Below are 25,372 nucleotides of genomic sequence, written 5' to 3'. Positions count from 1 at the left end.
TTGTTCTTTTGTATGTATTGAATTCAGTTTATTGTAAGACTTTTTTATGCGTTTGTTTTGCCGTGTCCTGAATGAGTGTTTCCTATCAAGGAGATTGATTGATTGACTGATTGAATACTTAATTAGTCAGAAATGTAAAACAGCGTGTGGTAGCCTACAGTAAGACATTAAAGCTTAAAGAATAACAAACAGAAAGTCCTGGGGACTTGTTTCCATTGTGGTCCTGTGTATTCAATTCATCAACATGTGGGCGTTTAACTTCCCTTAATTTTGTTTTGTTTTGTTTTTAAACATACATGTTTATCACATATGTGACATCTGAAATTGTCCGCCTAAATATATATTTCTACATATATGTATATATATCCATATATGTGGACATATATATAAGCTAAATATGAGACATAAAATCAAATATATATACACATATATGAACCTGAATATGGCATATGTGCAGCATATATTCTGCATATACAGTACATGCCATATATTGGCAACAAATATACATAATAAAAATAAATGCAATCGTCCGGCCGCCGGGGGGGGGCAATTGCCCACCTTGCCCCCCCTATAGAATCGCCACTCCTACTATAGCGTGTTTCTTTCACTTAATGTTTCATGTAAAGCACATTGAATTGTAAATGTGCTGTACAAATAAACTTGGCTTGCCTTGAATCCTTTACTTTTCTCGTACATTTCTTTCCATCATTCCTTGATGAAGTGAATCGATCTACTTCCCCCAAATGAAACGGAATTCCACAAACAACGTAATCGTCTCTGTCGGTTGGAAACCTCATACTGTATGTCCAAGACTGTTACTTTTCAGGATTCAAATTCAAAAATAGCAAAAAAATAGCAATAGCAAAATAGCAAGCGCAAAATAGCAAGCTCAAAATGCGACGCTTCGCACCGCGTTTCGAGCTTGCGGATCTGCTATTTTTGTCACGCTGTAGTGTGATCAACTAGGGCGTTAATTTAGGGGAAAAAATGGAGATAAGAGGTTTCTGCCCGACAGCAACAATATGTGGACGCTTGACTGGAGTGACGGTGTTCCTTGAGAGCACACACACACACACACACACACACACACACACACACACACACACACCTCTGCATGGGCATAAATGAGAGTCCAAGAAAAAGGGGGAAAAAAGAAACTTGAATCAAAATTCATGCCATTGACATTCTTTCCAGGTCCTCCCCCCCCTCCACGCTGCCTCTGACCCACATGTACACATTCTGCTGTACTTTCCTCTGACTGTAGATACAGTATACAGCAATGTTAACCCATTCAATCTGGGAACGCATCCGTCTGTGTCATTTTAGATTTATTTGGCTATTCAAAAATAGCAGATCTAGAAGCTCGCACAAGCTTCTAGATCTGCTATTTTTGAAAATGTGTGAACATTTGTGCAAATCTTTGAATACATACATTTTTAAACAAACAATTGTAAAAGATTTTGTTCCAGGGACCTCCAGAAGCAAAGATTTGAGATACAAATGTTCGCTTTAAAAATATATATATTCAAAGATTTGCACAAATGTTCAAGCTTTTTCAAAAATGGCAGATCTACAAAGCTCATAGCCGTGCTATGACCTTGTAGATCTGCCATTTTTGAATAGCCAAAGTATAAAATAATGGTTATAGCTCAAATCTAAAATGACACAGATGCGTTCCCGGTCTTAATGGGTTTAAAGGCCGGGTAAGTGATAGGTTTTGGTAAAACAAAAAGGTTTTTGTTAAAAGGTTAAATATTATTAAATAATATATATTCTGATATTAATCATCACTATAGAGTGTGTGTTCACTAACAGGGGTCTCCCCGTCTCTCCAGCTCTTTAATAAAAAGAAAATACATTATCAGGTAGGTGAGAACATTTCAGCCAATCAGCAGAGAGTACCCACTCATCAGCTCCATTTCTATAGTGCTCCAGTACCAATTATGTCTGCTCGTTTCTTTGTGTCATCACTCACAATTGCGCTCGTTAAATCTGTATCCTGTCCGAGTTCTCTATCCTATCCCGATTGGATAAAATTGGTATCCTGACGTGAAAACGCATTTTCTGTTTACTAAAGAGCTGGAAAGACATGGAGACTCCTGTTACTGAACAAACACTCTATAGCAATTAGTACTATCACAATATAGTGGTAATTTACACTTATTTTTATTATATATTTGAAAAATCCCTTACCCTACCTTTAAGAAAATCACTTACCCTACCTTTAAATCCTGATTTATACTTTGTTGCGCGTTGGAGTCGCTGGCCCCAAAAAAATGCAGATCTACTAACAAGCTTGTAGATCTGCTATTTTCAGTAAATGAAGCATTTAGTCATGAGTGGAACGTATAAGAGGTGAATTTGAGCATGGTTTATTCACACATCACATACATGGGTAATGTATTCAAGAACACTGAACAGTTGTTGCCATATATGACACAGAAAATAAAAACCAAAAAAAAAGACACAGAATCCTCTCTTCCATGTTATATAAAAATAGTGTCGCTACAAAAGTATAAATTACAGCCTACCAAATAAGCAACTCAGATCTGAATCTACACAACTATCTGCCCGAGTGTGATTAAAAAAGACTAAATGAACAGGATCAAATCAGTTTTATTTGCAACCTAGCAGAGTATAAAAAAAAGCAAACGGTGAACACAACACTGATATCGCAACCTGATTGTATATTAGATTTAAATCCATACTAAAACCAAAAACAAATGTCCACGTAGCCTAAGCCATGTTAAAACAATTTTTTTTACACGGTTAACTTTATCATAAGTTAAGGTCCTGAACAAAAAAAAACTAAAAAAATAAAAATAAAACTTCAATTAGAATGTTGTTTTCTAACAGACAGTATCTAGCTTGAGTTTCTATATCAAAACCTTTTTGTTGAAAGTCTAGTATAGAAAAAAGAGGTATGACGTTATCGGTGCTCCCTATCTCTGCAATGACGGCGCCCTCTTGTGGGCATAGAACAGCAGTTTTTGTCTTGTATTTACACACAGCATCCTTCTGAAAAAGGATGACGTCGCCCCACAGACACAGACCCAGTGTCTATGTGGTCAGTGTTGCTTAACCCCCCCCCCCCCCCCCATAGGATTACAAGTCTGATTGGGGACACTCACTTATCTGATCCCACATCAGTGTCATGGGGGGTATTAACCTGTACTCAAGAGTCCAAATGTTATTACTTCTATCTCTAGCCTGATTTACAGTATATACTTAGTTTCACGCACTGAAAATAGCAGATCGCCAATGTCGTCACTGTCGGGTGGTTACTTTATAAGCCTTGCCGAGCCATGTGGCCCAGTGGTGTTTTCTAGGTTTATTTTTTCGGAGGGCATACGATAATCATCCCTGCATGACACGCGCGTGGTCAATGGATGAGATGCTTAGCAGTGGTGGTAAAAGTACTCTTAATGTTTTACTTAAGTAAAAGTATCAATATACTGCAATGTAGAATCACTCTGTTACAAGTAAAAGTACAAAAGTATTGGTATCAAAATGTACTTAAAAGTACCAAACGTAAACTCTACAAGCTTGTAGATCGGCTATTTTCAAATGGCCGAAATATATATATAGGGCTGAAGTGGTTAGTGTGTTTTGTAATAATCAAAAAATCTTTTTGCCACGTAATTCCAGTGGATTTGGCCTGGGATCGAACCCTGACCTCCCAATCTCAGAGCGACACTCTAGCCGCAAGGCCACTGAGCAGCTGGAAACCTCCCATTCTCCATGTTTTAAATGTATGTGTTTTTTTCTTTGTTTTTTTGTGTAAATCAACGCGCTACTTGATCATACTACAATGTCACACAAAAGTCAAAAGTAGCAGATCCACAAGCTTGATCCACAAACTTGTAGATCTGCTGCTTTTGACATTTTTTTATTTGAATCCTGAAAAGTAACAGTTTAAAATTTTGGACATAATGAGGTATCCACCCAACAGAAACGATTATTTAAAACAACTTAAAATAGTGAAAATAGACGATTTACTTGACGAAGAAGGACATTCATTTAAATATGGAGATATGAGGTTACGGGCCCGACAGCAACGATATGTTGCAAGCTAGGAGGCTAGATGAGCTATTTTCAGTGTGACTCCGTTGTACCAGGAAGTGTAAATTATTCTTCAGAAGAAAAAAAAAACACTCTTGCTTATCCTTATATAGAAGTACTCTTAATAATGTATGCATGCATATCTTACGATTAATAATTCTCTCGTCACCCACAAAACATGAGTCGACATCATTGTGTCAACTATGGTATTTTGTCCCAGAGCAATTTGTATTTGAAACTTGAAACTGTTAAAACTATTTTAAAAAAAAGCAAAAACAACAAAAAACAACAACGAAAGAAACGATTAACTTAAATTGTCCCCACTGCCGATAGCCTGTTCTTAGAACCAAACAGTAGTTTTTAGCATTTCGGTAATGACGCTCGTTTCAATTCACTTGAACTATTTCATCCTCTTATCTTTAGATATCTGGATCCATATATTAATACAAAACAAAGGCTTTAAAGCAAATGGATCCTTTACAATCAACGATTATAAAGCCCCCATAGAATATCAGTGTACATCTTGACTTCAGGATTTACCTTTGAAATGTTTCTTAAATTCTTCTTGTCATAAGAACACAAGATGGACAAAATATGAAACTCGAGTGAAATAAAACTCAAACCAACCAAATCAAGAATAAAAAAATAAAGAAAAATCAGTGCTGAAACAGCTTAAACTAATTTGTTCATTTGACTGACATTTTAAAGACATTTTGTGCAAAAAAAAAGGAAGAAAGATAGAAACATGAAACGATACATTAAAAAAGTGTATATATAGTCTGAATATAAATCTTAATAGCATTCCTAAAAAGCACAGTTCATGCTTTTAAGAAGATATACTATTTGATTTGATTGATAATTAGAATAGAGTAGAAACTTGAGTATATTCCAACAAAAAAAAAGAGCACATGCACAAGCATTTTGAGTATGAGGTATTGGAAGCTGAGGCTGAGGCCATTGCTTCGCAATGGCGACTCGGTTCAAGGAGAGTGAAAGCAATTGTTCTCAGAAAAATAAAAGTAAAAAATAATCTTAATTCCCTAGTCTAAGAATTGAATTACTAAAATGGTAAAATGCAGCACTTTGAATGTGTCCCTGTTTCTGAACAGCGTTAGCAGATGTTGAGAAATCGTCGCTGTCGGGCGTAAAAACTCTTATCTCCATATAATAACTTTTTGCGTTTTTTTTTATCGTGAATTAATGCCCTACTTGATCATACTACAGCGTCACGGAAAAGTATCAAAAGTAGCAGCTATACAAGCTCGAAACGCGGCGCAAAGCGACGCGTTTCGAGCTTGTATATCTGCTACTTTTGATACTTTTACATTTGTATCCTGAAAAGTGTCAGCTTTGGACATAATGAGGTTTCCGCCCGACAGACGATATTATGTTTCCGATATTATTACAACGAAACACTGAGGCAACTACGTTTCTTATCCCGTTTTAAGAGTTATTACTGTTTTTTCTGTGAGGATCAACTTGGTTTGCATTGAAAGGAAAGGCAGACGTTTATCATAAAACAACCAGGGCTTCTTTAACAACTGAAACTATCCCTTTAATACGATTACTCGGAATGACATTTAGTGGTATGTTCATGACATATTCAAACCTGGTTTTAAGAGTGCACTAATGAAATGTTTGAACATAATTAGAAGGATTGAACAAAATATCAGAAGAACCTTACGTTTTATGGTCGTCTTTGACTGTACGTAATATGGCTCACATGAAACTTCCAATTTGTGTGTCAATGTGGGATAGAAAGCAATAAGTCCAACAGCACAGTGGTTTAAGAACTGAAATAAGTACAAAACCACCAGAGCACATCGTTTCCGACCGCAAGAACCCCAAGCCACGAAAAACCTACTATTGTTCAAACACCCGAAAGCCGTCTGAAATGGTGGGAAAAAAAGGCCTTTGAGTAACAAATGTAAAGGCGTTATTTTAATTCTATTTACCTCTAGGGTATCGCACAAGAGAGACATTAAGGCCCAAACTCAGAGATGACAAACTAGTACCAGATGCCAACAAACAAAATGTTTTTGATAAAATAAAATGTTTATATTAAAATGAAATGTCTTTTTGTCGGAAATGGTACTAATTATCGACAGTACTTCCATGGTTACGCTTCCCCACATAAATTAAACCTTGCCTTATTATTGACGTTTGCAACGTAGAACTCGCAATTTCCTGTAAATACTCATCTTATTAAGAAGTACTGTGTGTGTGTGTGTGTGTGTGTGTGTGTGTCCCATATGCATTTTTATCTTTACAATCTTTTTCTAAAACATATATAAATATAAAGTCTGGACTCATTGGTTGAAATGGGAAGGTGAAAGTTATAGTTCTCTTTCCGTCCTTTAGCCCATGTTGGAACGGAGAAAGATAAGTTTGTTCATCTCCTCGGCGGTTACCTGCTGCCTCCTCTTCATGGCGAGGCTCTGCTCGCACATGGCGACGCACTCGCTGCGTATGCCCACCGCGGGCACCGCCAGCAGCCACAGCGCCAGGCGCGCCAGCCGGGGGAACCTCTCCCCGACCGGCCCCGAGCTCCAGTACTGGAAGAGGTCGGGCGTTCCCTGGAGGAGAGGCTCGGCCAGGTACTGAAACATCTCCTGTCTGACCTGACTCTGGTTGTCGTCGCTGCCGGACATGGAGCAGGTGCCGAGGGTGTTTCCGCCGTTGGTGCCGCCGCCGTCCATGCGACCTCTTTTCAGGGCCGGTGGCCCGTCCGCGTCCCGCTCGTCGCCGCCGCCTCCTCCCCCCGACCCCCCCCCCGCCGCCGGTGCTTATTCCTCCGTCTTGGGTCTCGGTGGCCATTTCGCACGCCCGGGAGATGATGTCCTCGTGTTGGTACGCCGGCACCGGACGGAGCTTCAGCTGGGGGTCCAGGACCATGGCCACTTGGTGGGCTCGCTCCACCTGTCGACGGAGGAAAAAGAAAAGTCTCCACGATCAAACTGCGTCTTCTTTTCTTAAAAGACTGACGCCGGGCAGACAATCACTTCGTCTCCGTGTCACTTAAATATAATGGTAATGTGAAATCTCAGGCAAATGGAATAACATTATTCATGTTGTGAGGCTAAACTCAATTGACAATTTAGGCATTAATCAGAGCGAAAGTGCAAAATAAGAGTTTCATTTTGGGTTCCCAGCAGGTGCTTGTTAAAATGGCCCTAGTCAACACAAAACAACAACAACAACAGGGTAAATAGTCGCATAAGTAGAGTGCAAAGAAAACAATTTAGTGCTTCAAAGAAGCTAGGATATGAGGTTAACATTAAACCTAGAAGCTGAGACAACATTCTTAGCATTGTGGTCGAGCAAAAACTTCTAAACAACAAAATATACGTAAACAACATTAACTGCATGGTGTAACTAGCATCTATTAAAATGTGTGACAGGAAGGGATACAAGGAAAGAGGAGTACTGAAAATTACAATGCCCAGGGTTTAGATTTGTTGGGGGGGGGGGGGGATTTGGGGGTCCATGCATCTGCTTTTGATATCCCACATCTGGTTCCAAATTTGTTTTATCGCTGGTGGGGATATGTTTTATCCCTGCTTCTGGTCAGACTGAATTAAATATAAATATATGCATCTCCTTTTGTGGAAATGCAGACTGTTTCATGTATATACACATTTGATAATATCACAATTTATTGCTGGGGGGAAAGGCCGCCTGTGTTAACCCATTAATACCTGGAACGCATCTGTGTCACTTTAGATGTCTTTGGCTATTCAAAAATAGCAGATATACAAGCTCATAGCGCGGCACCGAGTGCCGCGCTATGAACTTGTAGATCTGCTATTTTTGAAAAATCGTGAAAAAAAAATGTTTAGATTTTTTTCCAAAAACTGTTAGTATTTAGATTTTTTTTTAAAGAATCGCCTCAGGTCTTAAAGGGTTAACCACATTAACCTGGCATCCCAATTTCAACATTTTGTCATACACTGAAGTATATAGGGCTTAAGTGGTTAAGAAAATGCCCCCCCCGCCTCTCTGTTGTTTTGTTACAAACCAAACCCTGACTAAACCCTCTAACACCCCTTTCATCACCTTGAAGTTCTCCTTGAGCGCTTCCAGGAAGTAGTGGCAGAGCTTGCTGGCGGTGCCGGTGCCGGCCTCGCCCGCCTTGGCGGTGAACAGCTTCTCCAGGCGCAGGTAGACGGGGACCACCTGCTGCAGCGTGGGCCTCCGCTGGCGGCTGAGCTCCAGGGCGGCGAGGCGCAGCGGCGACAGCAGGAAGGCCAGCGTTCCCAGCAGGTGCTTGTTGAGGCCCTGGAGGAGCGGCGCCGTGGCCTTGCTGCGCCCGTACGCCTCGCAGACGTGCTCGAAGTGGGCGTGGACCTGCAGCAGTGGTGGAAAGTAACTAAGTACATTTACTCAAGTACTGTACTTAAGTACAATTTCGAAGTATTTGTACTTTAATTGAGTATTTCCAATTTCCAATACTTTTACTTCTACTCCACTACATCTCAGAGGCAAATATTGTACTTTTACTCCACTACATTTACTTGAAAACTTTAGTTACTAGTTACTTTTCAGATATAAACTATGATATAATGAAACATACATTAACCACTTTAGCCCTATTTTATACCTAGGCTATTTGAAAATAGCCGATCTACAAGCTCACAACGCGTCGCATCGCGACGCGTTGTGAGCTTGTAGATCTGCTATTTTCAAATATTTAGTACTTTTACTTTTGGTACTTTAAGTACATTTTGATGTCAATACTTTTTTACTTTTATTCAAGTACATTTTTAATTCTGGACATTTACTTGTAACAAAGTATTTTTATATTGCAGTATTGGTACTTTTACTTAAGTAAAGAATTTGAGTACTTTTTCCACCACTGACCTGCAGGAGGGCCTCGGCCGTGCGGTCCCAGCACGGCGGCGTGGCGGGGCCCGACTGGGCCGGGCCGTCTTCGGTCGCGTTGTTCGCCGACGCGTGGTTGGAAGACGACGGCTCCAGGGAGAGGCTGGTGGAGGAGGCGATGTCCCTGCACGTGGAGAGGAGCTCGGAGAGTTCGTGTAAGCCCCGCGCCTGGAGGCTGCGCTTCCCGAGGACGGCCTGGACGATGGCGCCGAGCGAGCAGCCCGCGCACCGCAAGCACAGTCGTCCCCTCCCGCCGGCGCCGCCGCCGCCGCCGCCGCCGCCGCCGCCGCCGCCGCCGCCGCCGCCTCCCAGCGGCGACCCGGCGAGTCCCGCCGCCCAGAGCCGGGGCTCCGACACGTACACCGTGCGGATGTCCGACATCACGAACTCGGACAGTACGTTCTGCACCCACTGGTGCACCTGGTCGGGGCCCTCCCTCAGCTCGGCCTCCCTGACGCCCAGGATGTAGCGCTTCAGTCTGGAGCCCTCCACCTGGTATACAGTGGTGGGAAAAGTACTCGCATGTTTTACTTAAGTAAAAGCATCAATACTGCAATGTAGAAATACTCTACTGTTACAAGTAAAAGTCCGGAATTCAAATTTTTATTTGAGTAAAAGTACAAAAGTATTGGTATCAAAATGCACTTAAAGTACCAAAAGTAGAAAGTACTCATTATGCAGAATGCCCCATTTCACAAGTTTTCAAATGTACTGTATAAAATGTATAAAAAATCTTTGAAAATAGCTGATCTACAAGATCCCAATGTGTCGCGATGCATTGTGAGCTTGTAGATCGGCTATTTTCAACTGGGCGAAATGAACTCTACAAAGTAACTAGTAACTAAGGTTTTCTAATAATTGTAGTGGAGTAAAAGTACAATAATTTTCCTCTGAGATGTAGTGGAGTAGAATTAAAAGTACAGAAAATTGCAAATACTCCAGTAAAGTAAAAAAAAATACCTCAAAATGTTACTTGAGTAAAATGTACTTAGTTACTTTCCACCACTGACCTGGTAGGCGGTGAGCACGTAGCACGCGTCCGGCCCCGACGCCTGCGAGTGGCAGGTGACGGCGATGCCCAGCGACGCGTTGGAGCCCAGCGCGCACGTCACCTTGACCTTGACCTGGTTGTACATGCGCGGCAGCTGGCGCAGCGCCAAGGCACTCATGTTGCTGCCCAGGGCGTCGCGGGTGGAGTAGGCGCCGTGGCGGGCGCCCGTGTCCACCAGGGTCTGCGCCAGCTTGAGGAAGTCCTTGCTGTTGAGCACGCTGAGCATGCTCACGTCCGAACACATGAGCCGCAGGAGGCGCTCGGCCACCTGCTGACGCTCCTTCTCCGGGAGGCCGTTGTTCTCTGTGGGATGGAGATGGGGCTGTCACCATTACAGATTTAACTTGACGATTAATTGTCACTCAAATAATTGCGATTAACGATTTAATCGTGTGTTTGGCGTTGAACATTGTAACATATGAATAAAAATTCGTTATCAAAAATTGCACAGGGCAGATATGACAAATAACTTATACAAAGACATTATTAAGCGGGTGAGCCTGGCCAGGAGGCCATCCACAGAGCCTAGCCCCTCCACGTACCAGAGCCTTCCTCTCCCCCATTCCTGGCAGAGTAGTTTCGGACAAGCGTATTGAGTGGCCCTGTCTTTCCCTATTTAGGACTGACCGTGGGTAGCTACCTGGGACGTAAGTCGGGGCTTGATCAACCCTGGCTGGGTCACCTGGGCGAGGGTGTATGTTGCGAGACCCGAAACATCCTATGACCCCAGGCCACAACACTGATGATACGTCCCAGGTGCATCCATGTGATGTTTTTTCGTTATTCAACATATATAATATGTATTTAAATTTTATACATGTAAAAATAGCAGATCTACAAGCTTTCAACGTGTCACTTTGTGACGCGTTGTAAGCTTGTAGATCAGCTATTTCTGGGGGGTTTTTGTATTTGGAAATGTGTGAAAGATTTAGACGCGTGACGATTATGCAAAAATAATCTCAAATAATTGCGATTAGATGATTATGTAATAATTGTGACAGGCCTAGATGGAGATGGTGGATGGATGGATGGATGGTGTATGGTGGATGGTGATGGTGGGTGGATGGGGAAGGCAGGGCAAAATACAAGACCACATTACTACAGGTGAACTAGCTGCTCCAGTTAAAAAGCATCATTTATGTTAAAGGGTAAGACCACTTTGGTAGAGGTTTGGGTTGTGTAGTTACCTTGCCATGATGTAACTCCAAAGGTGGGCAAGAAATCAAAAATAATTGCTCCATTGATTAGAAATTGATAATTCAAAATATGCTCCTCATTGACTTACATTGTACACTAAAACAGCTCTCAAAGTCACTCTTTTAGCACATAAATGAACCCAAACATAGCTGATTCAGACAATGTAGAGTATCACCAAACCCAGTACTGTTTGTTTTTTTAATAAAAATGTCAACTTCCTGTTGATTTTACTATTTGAAGATCTGGATCCGGATCTGCCGATCCAGTCCGGGTTTTCTACTTATTAAAAATGGCAAAATCAACAGGAAGTTGACATTTTTATTTAAAAAAAAAACAGTACTGGGTTTGGTGATGTTCTATATTGTCTGAATCAACTTTGTTTGCGTTCGTTTTTGTGCTAAAAGAGTGACTTTGAGAGCTGTTTTAGTGTACAATGTAAGTCAATGAGGAGCATATTTTGAATTATCAATTTCTAATCAATGGAGCAATTATTTTTTATTTCTTGCCCACCTTTGGAGTTACATCATGGCAAGGTAACTACACAACCCAAACCTCTACCAAAGTGGTCTTGCCCTTTAAAGATAGGGTTGGGATCCTTTAGGATTTCAACGATTCCGGTTCTTTAACCGTTCCCTCTTAACGGTCCCATTCCTTAACGGTTCGTTTTAACGATTCCTATATATTTTTTAATCCATATGATTTCGATTTTTGATTGATTATAATTTGTGATCAATACAAATTCAATTACACATACAGCATTGCATACATGTTATTGTAGAAGTTCTCTAAGTGAGGTCCAGGGACCATCATGGTTACTTGAGGGGGATATGTTTTTTAGAGGTATTAAAAAGGTCTTAAAAGTCCTTAAATTGTCACTTTAGAAACGTGCATATACCCTGTATACACTTATACTGTATGAGTTGAGAAAACAATGTTGCACACTAAGCAAATCATCTGGGGAGTGGGGAGGGGGGACCTCCCCACTCCCCAGATGATTTGCTTAGTGGAGGTCCCGACCCACAGTTTGAGAACCACTGATTTAAAGACTGAAATAGTGATAATGTTCCGGCAAAGGGAAATATTGTTAGTTGAGAGTGTTTATGTGTCACGGTCTGGCAATGACTCAATACACTGTACCATCATCACTCAAAACACAAGCCCATTCATCTTCATTATTAAATCACAATAGCCAACTCAATATTTGGCACATTCTGTGCAATTCTGTGGTCAAAGTTCAAGAATGTAACTGCTTAACACTTTGTCGTAAATAACTTATTAAAAGCTGAGTTAGTGATATTTTTATTCTTCTACAAGCTCACAATGTGTCGCGATGAGACTTATTGTGAGCTTGTAGATCTGCTATTTTCAAGATTTTTATACATTTGAAAACTCTATTTGTTTGTAGAATAATTGCAATATTCAATTTCCATAGATGTGATATATGGTAAATTGACATTAAGTGTCCATTTGAAAAGGAATGAACAGCTCCAATCAAAGGATTGATGAAACAGTAGATTGTATCAGTGGAGATTATTTTGGACATCTCAATTAATTTCCTCCAGTACTTACGGTTGAGAGAGTGATTGCGCTGAGGAGGATGAGCAGCATGAGACTGAACCTGGAGTGTGAGTGTGGGCAGGGCCAGGGCCTGAGAGCCTCTCCACAGCGCCTCCTGGTGACCGGAAGCCGGCGATATCTTTGGAGAATCCCCTTTGGTGTGGTTCTCATTGTCCGCTATAAAAGGACACAGAAAACATAAAAGGACAAACATGAACATGACCATAACTGTGGCAGTCTTGTCTGATATTAGATGTTCAGAATATGAGTGGAGAAAAATAAAGAAAAAAGGAAATTAGGAATAAAAATGTGAGAGAGTCAAACGTGTCTGCTGACTTTCCCTCACAACTATGTCTCTGACGCATTTTATGGGTTTATAAGCCACCAAATGCACAACCTCCCACATAAAAGAGCTAACTACTCTAACTAGCTCCAACTCCTGCCTCCTATTTAATTTCTAGCTCTCTATCCAACTTAACATGGGTCAACTCACCTAGGTGTGCGACGAATCAATTTAATCAATTATAAAAAATATATTATAATAAATTAATATGCAAATGAACTTATGATCTTTTCACGTTGATTCATTAACTCATTCACTGCCAAGGACGACTATGACGGGGTTGGGGGGGGGCAGCCTGTGAATGATCCAAGTACCACCGAAGAAGAATACACCCGGAATTGACGTCATTAAAAAAAAAAACGCTATACCTCCGTTCCTCTTGCTTTACGGCAAAAACAAGCGTCATTCAAACGGCCACAGCTGTGCAATGGATAACGGCTAGCAGATACTTTTTCCCCCCTATACTACGACACCCCGTGCGTGTAATGAGCTGATCTCCGTGAGGACGAGGTCGAGGAGAATATTAGAAAAAACGCTAGTTTTTGCTGGCAAGGGGACGGTATTTATGTATTCATTTATTCTGGCGGTGAAATAGTTAATATAAAAAACACGCTTTTCGATTATTTGATTAAAAAAATAAAAAGGGTCCAGTGCTCCTTGGTGGGGGTGTTCCAGAGGGTCCCCAGCAAAAGTAGTTATCATTTTAACCACTTTATCAATTTATACGTTGGCTATAAAAAAAATAGCAGATGTACAAGCTCACAGCGTGTCACTTTGTGCCACGCTGCGAGCTTATACATCTGCAATTATTTTCCCTAAAATAAAAAAAATATCTAAAATATTTTTTTCCAAAATTATTGAATTAATTTTTACATCAAATATTCTCTTCTGGTGGGTGGGGGGGGGGGGGGTGGGGTGGTCCCTGGCAGAATATATTTTCAGATGTGGGGGGGTCCATGGCCAATTTGAAGGGGTCCTCCTTGGCATGAAAACAGTTTTGAGAACTGCAGCCCTAAGTGGTGGACTCACCAGCATGGGACTGCATGTGCTCCAGCAGGTTGTTGTAGAACTGGAACTGGATGCCACAGGCGCCACATGTGAAGGGTTCTAGAAACAACACAAGGACCCAGAAGAGGAGGGAGGTGGGCTCGGGGTCAGAGGTCAAAACCACTGTACCAAAATGCACCGGCAGTCTGTGGAGCGCTCTCGCCTAATATACCCGGAAAAGCCTGATTTAGACTTTGTTGTGTGTTCCAGTGTCGTGCTCGGTTAAATAGCAGATCTACAAGCTCACAACGCGTCACGTCCGTGACGCGTTGTGAGCTTGTAGATCGGGTATTCACGGCACGCAACACCAGCGTGCAACTAAGTATAAATCAGGCGTACGCTGTAGCTATATCTAGGCCAACTCCGGCTGCCCGTTATGCGTTTAATTTTAAACATCTGACTAAGATGAAAATACGGGCCCTATTTCATGTTGAAGGGGAATTTTAAGCCAGCCGTGTTAAAAAAAAATACAGCATGGCATTCAAATACTGGATTTGGGCTTCATTCTGGGAGGTATTTATAAGATGCTTTTCATCAGCAAGTTTTGCAGGCAATTTTCCAATTTTTGCAGTCTATGGTTGCAATACACTTATACATAATCTTGTTTTCTTGAAGCACACAAAGAACCCTCCAGGAGTACACGACAGCACATTCTTCTTTTGCCATATCTAATGCACGATTGGAAACATACACAACCAGACAATATAAAGTTCTTGTCCTCCTGAATTGTCCCTGCGCTAACTGAGCAAGAAAGAGGCACCAAATTAAAATGATTACGAGAGAAAGAAACACGCCAACTTAAAATAATAATGCAAGGGCAGAGAAAAAAAAAAGTGAAATAAAAGTTGACTTTTGATGGAAAGTGGGCAAACGTTTTGTTTTGAGCAAGGTGGGTGTGGTTGGACTCACTCTGTGATGTAGAGAAGGAACTGGCCACCAGGGGGCTCTGAGTTCCTGTGGGTGAGGATGAGAGAAGCACAAGCACATGGTCTACCAGCATTCACCAGTGGTGTGGTCAAAGTATACACTCAAGCAGGGGCGTAGCACCAAATACTGGGCCCTGGGGACAAAGATTCACTGTGGGCCCCCCTATGATTTTTTTTCTTTAAAAAAGACCAAAAAAATACTTTTTTTTATTTTTTTTTGGGGGGGGGGGGGGGGTCCTAGTAACTCAGTCCCACTTACACCCCCCCTGTGACGCCCCTGCACTCAAGTATTCAAAAGTACAAATGACCAAGTACATTTTCTTCAAAGATAGTGATAATAGCAGATTTGCAAGCTCACAACGTGTCACATAGCAACACGTTGTGAGCTTGTAGATTGGCTATTTTCACAATTATTTAAAAAAGGGTTAATTCATAATGTACTTTTTCCCTTCCTTGAAAAGTAGAGTTAAAAGTACAATATTTGTGTTTGAAATGTAGCGTAATGAAAGTAATCTGCTTGCAAAAAAATATAGAAAAAAGAATGTATTCAAGTAAATGTACTTAGTTACTGTGTCCACAGCTGGTTGTCTCCTTGATCCAAATAATTTGCTTCCATATGTCATAGGATTTCATATTTATACCAAATAAGCTTCACAGTAACAACCCCAATCTACGCTGTAAACTCCTCAGTGATAACTTCAAACTGAGAGAGTACACTCTCTGAGTTATAGACCAGTAAGGGTCCCATTAGTAGGATATTAGCAGAAAAATGTCCAATCTTGGAATAAATTCCTTACCAAAAAAAATCTTCACCAATGTGTTTGTAAAGGTGTCTAGTAACACATCTCACAAAGACTGAAATGCAGTTTCCCTAGGGGAATTTTTGACAGCTGCTGAAAGTTGGGGTACCCACCATAACCTTATGCGGGGGAAAAAAACAAAATTTAATTCTGTTTTAAGTAGCATGTGAGGAGTCAAACTAGGGTGTTTTTATGATTCTGAATCCATTGCAAACATTTGCTTTGCACCAAAACCACTCCTTGGGCTAAAAACGGCCCAATCTCAATGGGCTTTTTACACAAAAAGTATACCTGGAAAAGGATGGCTATGGCCGTTTTTTCTTTCAGGAGCTGTCACAAATTCCCCTAGGGAAACTGCATTTCAGTCTTTACTAGAGTGTTACTAGACACCTTTACAAACACATTGGTGAAGATTTTTTTTGGTAAGGAATTTATTCCAAGATTTTTTTAATATCCCCTGACTAATCTGGTTCCCAACTATAAATCATTTAGTTGAGGACCCCCTGTAACCCCCCCTCAAGGACCCCTGGAGGTCCCCGGACCCCCTGTTCAGAACCAGTCCTATAGGCCTATACTGTACAGTGAAGGTGCTGAGTGGGTGCACCGAAAGATTGAAAAGGTCAATCAGTCTCATCTAATGCAACGGCATCACTTTTCAGTTATGAAATGCTAACCATCCTGTAGTGTTTGGACTCACTAGGTTTTTTATTAAAGTACCACTTCAGGAAAGGCAGCTCACACAAACATTTAAGTATGAAATGCCCATATTTGACTCCATCACAGGCAAACCCCGAGTTGACATGGAACTCTGTCAGACAGTGACACTCCTGTACCCTACAGTACATAAATGTAGTAGCAGTACCTACATAAACTAGTGGTTCTCAAAGTGGGGTCCTGGGGGGGGGGGGTTCCAGGGGGGACCCCAGCAAAATGTGTTATATAGCGTCGCAATGATTTTTAACCACTTTAACCATATTTTATACTTTGGCTATTCAAAGGTAGCAGATATACAAGCTCATAGCGCATCACTTCGTGCCGCACAATGAGCTTGTAGATCTGCTATTTTTGAAAAATCTTGAAGATTTGTTCAAATCTTATTTTTTTCCACTGCAGGTTTAGCCCCACAATATATAGATTTTTAAAAAGCAAAGATTTGTAAAAACAAATCTTCTTTTCTGGGGGGTCCCTGACACAAAGTCTTTTCAGATGGGGTTCCGCGGCCAAATATATATCAATTTGGGGTCTAATAATGGCGTGGCTCCCATATGGATCACACACTTCATGTTCCCAGTCATGATGTCAGTCATCTGCAGCAGGGGTTCCGAAACGTTTAGCTCGAGACACAAAAGAGAAATGTGATGTCTCCCCCGGAACCAAACTAGAAAATAGCCAATCTACAAGCGCACAACGTGCGACCAAATGGACCCTTACAGGTCTGTATAACTCAGTGCACAAACGGAACCGAATGGACCATTACAGGTCTGTAACTCTTGAGAGTGCACAAATGGAACCAATAAAAAAAATGTTATTTCCATGTTTATTGCCAGTGACAGTGGGAGTCAAACATTCATTTTCACTGTGGAAGCCAGAATAATAAAAGCACACACACACACACACAATAAGGTAAGGTAAAATAAGAGGTGTCCCAGTGCTCACCACTTGAGTTCTGCGAGCTGTTGGTGTCGATCAGGCTAGGAGGCATGGCGCTGAACAGGCTGTCTACAAAATGACAATACAGTAGAAACAATAAGCGACACACACAAACTCTACTGTAAATCAGTGGTTCTCAACCTGGTGGGTTCCCTAATGACTTTTTTTTGGGGGTGGGGGGTACCCAGATGACAGTGAAGTGACAATTTAAGGACTTTTAAGAGTTTTTTAATTCCTCAAAAAACGGAAAGAAAGAAAAACGACTGCATCAAAAGAAGTCGACAAACTATACTATAAAAACTGGTCAAACATTGGCCAAATTGTCAAATATAATAAAGAGGCAAACATTGTGAAAATAGCCGATCTACAAGCTCACAATGCCAACGGCATTGTGAGCTTGTAGATCGGTTATTATCACAATGTTTATCCGAGTCAAACGAAATGTAATGACTCAACTCCTACAATTCCAAGTGCTTGTCAGGGTGGGGGTCCCCAGTTCAAATATGATTCTTTTTTGGGGTCACGGCCTGAAAAGGTTGAGAACCACTGCTCTAAATAACAAAGATAACTTCGATAACAATGTCTATTTTCATGCATTTGACAGCGAACATAATATCGAGCTGGCGCGATGCCAAACACATGCAATTTGTTGTCCATTACAATGTGTTGCATCATTACACATACCTGAGTGTAACCAGCCATATATAAAATCGAAATGATCCATAATGCATTTGAATATAGGTCTAACTCTTCCTCTCCACTCCATCTTTTTGACCCAATTTTGTGGATGTTTTAGTGTGTGCCATGCTTTTAAATAGTTATTTATGGCAAACTGCTCTTCAGCACAAAGAGGGGAAAGGAAGGAGGGGGGACCGATCAAATGAAAGATATACCAGAGATAACAGAAGAGAAAGAGAAACGATTGCTTTGACATTGTAGGTTGAGCATAAAACGGCGGAGCAGTGGAAATGATGCATATTATTATGAATAAATGTAAAATGAGCCCAAACACAGCAAATCACCATTTTGAAAAGTGTGACGATTACTTCTTTCCATCACCAATTTCCTTTGACAAACAGCTCACACAGCACAGTGTGCTTGGAGAATTAGATTATATAAATAACCGGCGAAAATGCATTTAATCAAATAAATGTTTAGCGGTGAGAATGTATTAAACAAGCCATACGAAAGGTTGTATTTTTAAACATGAATAAATCGATATGTTTTCAGTGTTTCTAAGCCCCATTGTAATGCAAATCAAAACAAATCATGAGAAAACAGTCTCAATATTCTCTAGTGTTGCCAAAAGAAATTAAGTAATAGAAGTTGCCAACCATTGACTTTTATTTCTGTTAATCGAACATACAGTATGAAGGTTTAAAATGTTGACTAATAATAGATGTAATAACAGATGATTAAATATGTCAAAACTCAATACAGAAATGCCAGTATGTGAATTGCACAAAACATAATCATTCACACACACACAGATTTGAAGCTTAACTTAGAGGTAGACGGTGATGAGTTGAAAAGTGCTTTGGTGTAATTACAATATTTTCACAAAAATGTCGATCGTCCACCGTCCAAGGCAATTTTAATATACAGTAGGATATACTGTCTGTACATTGTGCATACAATTTTGAATCTCTTTAAAAATCAATGTATGTATTTATTTATTTTTTAAGGACGGATTGATTTGAAAAGTCTAGCCAAATACAGAACAGTCCCTGGAGAAAAGATTGATTCACAAACAAGCCAACATGACCATAATTATTCAGATAATAACTTCGGTAACAGTTTCAAGACTATGGACAATGTAAATATACACACAAACAGGATCCATTAACGTACAAGTGGGACAACTGTGGATATACACTATATAGATATACACTGTGGCCCAAGCTGGTAGTAGACAATGGCATGTATCGACAACTTAAAATGAAGACGACTTTTAACCTTTAAATGAAGCCAGGTGAAGACAAACAATATTGAATAATACCCAGACCGCTCTAATCTCTCAGTGTGAGATTGCTGTTGCACTATTTTTGCTACTTTTTTGCGACACTGTTATACAAAGTGTAATAACATAGGGCATTCATTAACTCTTACCCTGCCAGAGTTTTTTCAAAAAGTCTGTAGCCTCTGCCAGGGTTTTGACCGATTTTGGTACCTTTTCGCATAGCCACAGAATATTTTTCTCCTGTATGATTGATCCCAGATAATTTCTAATCACAGATGAGATTCAGGTGTGGTTTCACAAATGTCAACGAGGTCAATTTGACCTTGTTGTCATGTGTTGTTTGATGTTTGAAAATAGCTCAAAACCAGTAGTTTCAAACCAAAAAACATTGTGAATTGTTTGTCTGTTTCAATTTTAACATTGAAGTGGATGGAGCAGCAAATCTTTGGGAATTGTTATCTCCTTATTCGTTTGGAATATTGAAAAGGTGTCAATCTTAAATAATTAGAGAATCTTTTTAGATTTTTTTTTTTTTTGAAAAAAGTTTTTTTTTTTTTTTTTTTTCAAAGACGTTTTTAAACGTCTTTGGCAGGCAATAGCTGAAGGCCCAAAGACGTTTATAAACGTCTTTGGCAGTTATAGAGTTAATGAAAAAAGATTAGATATGAAGATACAAGGTTTCTGCGCGACAGCAACGATATCCACTTTTTGTGCTTGTAATTCTCACCGTCAATAACGCCATTAACAAAGAAAAGTTAAGGGGAACTGTTGACCTCAATACAAGATCTGAAAGACAACAAGATATCTGATCCTACTTCTCATAGCGCTGCTGTCGGGCGGAAACCTTGTATATCCAAAACCGTTCCTTTTTTTATGTTAAAAAAATTACGTGTTGTATCATGGCAAATAATGCCATTTTCAAATCAACATATCCCTTACATAATATTGTACAGACTTACATCTCCCTAGCCTAACACATTACAATAAATGCTCCTCGTGATGTAAATAGTTGTCAATAGGGGATTTCTGAAAAGTAACAGTTTTGGAGATACAACACTTTCCACCCGACAGTGACGATAATGAACATACATTCTTAGCATTCGGCTGAATACACATTACACCAGGTTCACCAGGTTTTATCAGTTGCAGCTGTATATCCCATTCAATCCGGGAACGCATACCGGGTCTTTTTTAGTTTTTTGTTGCTATAACCATCATTTTATGCTTTGGGCTATTCAAAAATAGCCCAAAGTAAATAGCACTCGGTGCCACACTATGAGCTTGTGGATCTGCAAAAAAATTATAATAATTGTGAAAATGTGTGCAAATCTTTGAATATATAAGTTTTTTAAAGCGAACATTTTTAAGTCAAATCTTTGCTTCTGGGGATTCTGTCTTCTAAATCCTAACAGGTTTTTTTTAAAGAAAGAAACTCATGTTGCTATAATATCAGTGGTTCTCAAAAAAGATTCATGTCAAGAACCCCCAAAATGATACTGTATGTATTTGTCCACAGAGATAGGATCATCTTTGCTGTCGGCTGGAAACCTCATACGTCCAAAACTGTTACTTTCCAGGATTCAAATAAAAAAATTGCTAAGAAAAATTGCAGATCTATAAGCTCAAAGCGCATCGCAAGACATTTTGAGCTTGTAGATCGGCTATTTTTGCTTCTTTTGTGTGACACCATAGTAGAGCATTAATCTACGGAGAAAAAAAAACATTAAAAGTGTAAATACTGTATGGAGATACAAGGTTTCTGCCCGACAACAACGTCGTCACGCAGCCTGACCCACAGACAGACTTACATTTAGGTCACAGAAAACTCAGATCAGATGCCGCAGAGAGGCAGTGATATATGAACCACTTTCAACCTGCCGTCCCTATTCTGGGCATGTCATTATATAGGTGAACATTTTCTAAGAATCTTCCAGAATGTTCACCAATAGCTGATCTACAACAGTGGTTCTCAAAGCCAAGGACCCCCAAATTGATATGTATTTGGCCGCGGACACCCCCCATTTGAAAATAGTTTGTGGCAGGGAGTGCCCCGCTATGAGCTTGTAGATCTGCTATGTTTTTTGAAAAATCGTGAAAATGTGTGCAAATCTTTATATGTAAATGTGTAACTCAAATTCAACTAATGTCTTCTAAATCCTTACAGTTTAAAAAAAAAAGAGGTTATGTTGCCATTATCAGTGGTTCTCAAACAGACCCCCCCCCCCCCATCTCAAAACATTTTGTTCCAGGGACCCCGCTGTTCGCTTTAAAAATATATAATATTCAAAGATTTGCAAAACGTTTCCACAATATTTCAAAAAATAGCAGATCTACAACCTCGTAGCTTGTATATATCTGCTATTTTTGAATAGCCAAAGAAATCTAAAAATGACACGCAGATGCGTTCCCGGTCTTAATGGGTTAAGATTTTAAATGCAGCCAAATTGCCAAATATTCCAGAGAAAGACCAGACAGACCTAAAGGAACTACACCATTTGACATACATAGTGAGCCCACATATTTCAGTGTTTATCTTAGTTATCTCAAGTATATTTCTTATTCTAACGCGAACGACACACAGTTGTATTTCTCAGTCAAACCGAATGACCTTATATTAGTAAGCTGTACACCTGGCAAGACCGTTGAACCCTTTGAACCCTATAGCATCCCTATTCCGGGCATGTCATAAATGGGCAAACATTCAAGGGATTTGGTGTAGAGGGAAAAAAAAAGGAGGGGGCCAAGGGTTGACCCCTGGGGGACCCCGGTCAATGAAGTATATAGGGTTTAAGTGGTTTTTCAGCTAAAGGACTGGATGTTCACATACTGTAACTTCCCTCAGCTCAGCCCTGAAAAAACAGAAGTCCTAATTATAGGCCCTGGCCTGGGAGCATTTCTGTAAAAAATACAGCAGTGTATTGGTCCTTAGCAGCAATGTTACGCAAGCCTGAAAAAAAGGAAAAAGACTTTGACCCAAAACATGCATTTTTGAGTTGCATGTAAAGAAATTGGTCAAACCTTGACTCAAGCTCGTAGCGCGGCACTCGGTGCCGCACTAAGAGCTTGTAGATCTTCTATTTTTGAATAGCCAAAGAAATCAAAAAATGACACAGATTCTGTCCCGGTCTAAATGGGTTAAGAAACATCTAATTCAGATTAGCATTTATCTCTCTCTCTCCATCTCAGAGAGGGAGAGAGAGAGAGAGAGAGAGCGCCAATAGAGCAGACTGCTGACACTAGGTCTCGTCCCCGCTGTCACTCAAACATGATGGGCCACGCCCACCTAGTGGCTTGACCTTTCTGTAGAAAACAGCTTTTTACAGCAATAAAAAAAATATATCCGATCGACAAGCTCATAGTGCGGCATCTGGTATTTTTGAATAGCCAAAGAAATTTGAATGGTTTAACCCATTAGGACCTGAGGCAATTCTTAAAAATGTTTTCTAAATCCTAACAGTTATTTGAAAAAAATCAAAAATTTATTTTTTCAAGATTATTCAAAAATAGCAGATATACAAGCTCATAGCGCGGCACTCGGTGCCGCGCTATGAGCTTGTATATCTGCTATTTTTGAATAGCCAAAGAAATCTAAAGTGACACAGATGCGTTCCAGGTATTAATGGGTTAAAATATTTTGATTTTGATGAATGGTGATTCAAACAAACAGATTTTGGTGGTAGACTGCATGCACCCCCAGAGTGTGAACGGCCAGCATAGTAGAGCGATTTCATGTAAATGATAGAGACACTATATCCAGGGTTATGCTTTTTATACTTACTTGCCTTACCGGTTTGGATGGGGACATATTTACTGATGATGTCCATATTCACCCGCTTCTGTACCGGCGAGGACTTCAATTCAAAGGGGCTACCTAGATCTTGAGAAGGATATCAATTACAATTACTGAATTTATTTAAATAAATAAAGGTCCTTCCATGATATCGTCGCTGTCGGGCAGAAACCTCTTATCTCCACATTTTAACTTTGTGTTTTTTCATAAAGTACGTGATCGTACTACGGGGTCACACAAATGCATCAAAAGTAGCAGATCTGCAAGTTCGAAGCTTGCTTTGAGCTTGAACTTCTGCAGCTTTTTTCATTTGACTTCTGAAAAGTAACAGTTTTGGACATACAAGGTTTCCACCCGACAGAGTCGATATATTTGTATACAGTATGGATGTGATATAACATTGGTGGTACTCAAATTCAACTACATCTTCTTATCTTGACTGCCATTTTATCTAAAGCATCACACAAAGAGAATTGCAGTGCTATATTCAACATCTACTTTTCCATTTAAAGCCCCCCTCCAGACAGTTTTACTTCCCGTTTTTTTAACCCCTGCTTTTAGTGCAGTTTGTGGTTGGAAATCACGTGTCCCACCACCATGGTAACAAGGCAGGACTATAGGTTGAATTCTCACAAAGGCAACGGACTGTGAAAGCAACTGGTTTTGAGGTGGAATATTACTCTTCCACATACTGTATAAAATAAAACATCCAAAATTGTAGAGCCGAGATTGGCGACAGAAAAACCTAGATGTGACGTCCAAGTAACCAGTCAGAGTGAGACCGTCCCTCTGGAATTTGGGATTGAGACAAGGTCAAAATACTTAAGCCAAATACTGCTTCAGGAGGAGCTTGAGATGCTGTACTTTGCATTCAACATTTTATCAAAAGCAGCAGATCCACAAGCTTGTAGATCTGCTGCTTTTTGCTATTTCTGAACGTATGGACATCGGTTTCTACCCGACAGAGACAATTATGTTACATATGTCTACATGGATTGGAACTTTGAACATGTTGGGTGATCACTAGCTTGTAACACCTGTAACGTTTCAGGTTGTTAATACTTTCATAGAAAGGCCACCTCACCTGCCGTCGGTAGGCCGATGTGAAGAGCCACATGTTCCTGGTATGGGTTGAAATACTTGTACTGCTTCCCGCAGATCGCACATAAATAGCTGCCTGATTCTGGACAAATAAAAGCAAAGAAAATTATTATTATAACATCAAATATATCATTATCTTTCCTAAAAAATTAGTACAATATACTATATGTAGAACAGTGGTTCTCAAAGTGGGGTCCGGGACCCCATGAGGAGGGTTGCAAATGGACCCTTGCAGGTCTGTATCTCTGAGAGATATGGGGGTCCTTGAAATTGATATGTTTGAGGAGCACTGATGCGGAATTACGATGTTTAGGTATTATCATTCTAAACCTTCTACATACAGCCAACCAGTTGAAGGAATTGGCAGATAACGTATTGCTTTTGTAAAACATCCGCAACCATTAAGGGTTTTATGGCAGATGATTCTGAATATACGTATGTATAGTATTGCTAGATTGACACAAGCTGATACTCTTTAATCTTATGAAAATGACTGAAATCAGTCGTGGCGACGGAGAACAATCCACACAGACAATAACAGAGCGCATATCTCTGCCAGGCCAGGTGGCCTTTAGCTCGCCAGGGTTGTGTAAGTTGTGGGTTGCAGCCGCCAGGAGCAGAGGAAGCTGCGGGGGGGAAGATAGTGTTTCTACGACACGGTTCAACTTTTCACATCTGTGGTGTGGCCCTCACGGGCAGAAGTGAAACCGCTTTTCTTTTTTTTTGGCGCTTGGGTGGCGCAGTGGTCAAGTAGCTTGCCTTACACCGCTGTGGGTTGTGGGTTCGAATGCACCACGGTGCTGCAGCTTTGTCGAGCGTTTATCAATAGGAAAACAATTGCCCCGTGTTCAGGGGCGGGTGATATCACTGCAGTGACTGCACGTATTCCTACGGGCTGGGGGTGGCACCTGTCAGCAGGGAGTGTTGCGCGGGAGGAGTAAGACAAAGGCTCTACGTCCTCCTGGTGGTGGCTCCTCACTGGCAGGTGAGTCAGTAGGATAGAACAG

General features: G+C 40.5%; 1 protein-coding gene across 1 annotated transcript in view; it reads right to left on the bottom strand.

The window, feature by feature from the left end:
• Positions 1-3,505: 3,505 nt before the first annotated feature.
• Positions 3,506-25,372, bottom strand: part of znf618 (zinc finger protein 618) — a 54,809-nt gene continuing 32,942 nt past the window's right edge. The window contains 11 exon segments of the mRNA XM_080420014.1: positions 3,506-6,836; positions 6,838-6,981; positions 8,119-8,409; positions 8,923-9,435; positions 9,954-10,297; positions 12,761-12,925; positions 14,121-14,198; positions 15,048-15,092; positions 17,521-17,583; positions 23,262-23,351; positions 24,349-24,447. Of these exon segments, the coding sequence (XP_080276140.1) occupies positions 6,420-6,836; positions 6,838-6,981; positions 8,119-8,409; positions 8,923-9,435; positions 9,954-10,297; positions 12,761-12,925; positions 14,121-14,198; positions 15,048-15,092; positions 17,521-17,583; positions 23,262-23,351; positions 24,349-24,447 (2,249 nt within the window). The 3' untranslated portion in view covers positions 3,506-6,419.

The sequence above is a fragment of the Gymnoscopelus braueri genome (genome assembly GCF_963280865.1).
Source record: "Gymnoscopelus braueri genome assembly, chromosome: 22".
In the NCBI taxonomy this organism is placed as follows: domain Eukaryota; kingdom Metazoa; phylum Chordata; class Actinopteri; order Myctophiformes; family Myctophidae; genus Gymnoscopelus; species Gymnoscopelus braueri.
The sequence above is the reverse complement of the archived record's forward strand: the minus strand, read 5'-3'. Positions and strand labels throughout refer to the sequence as shown.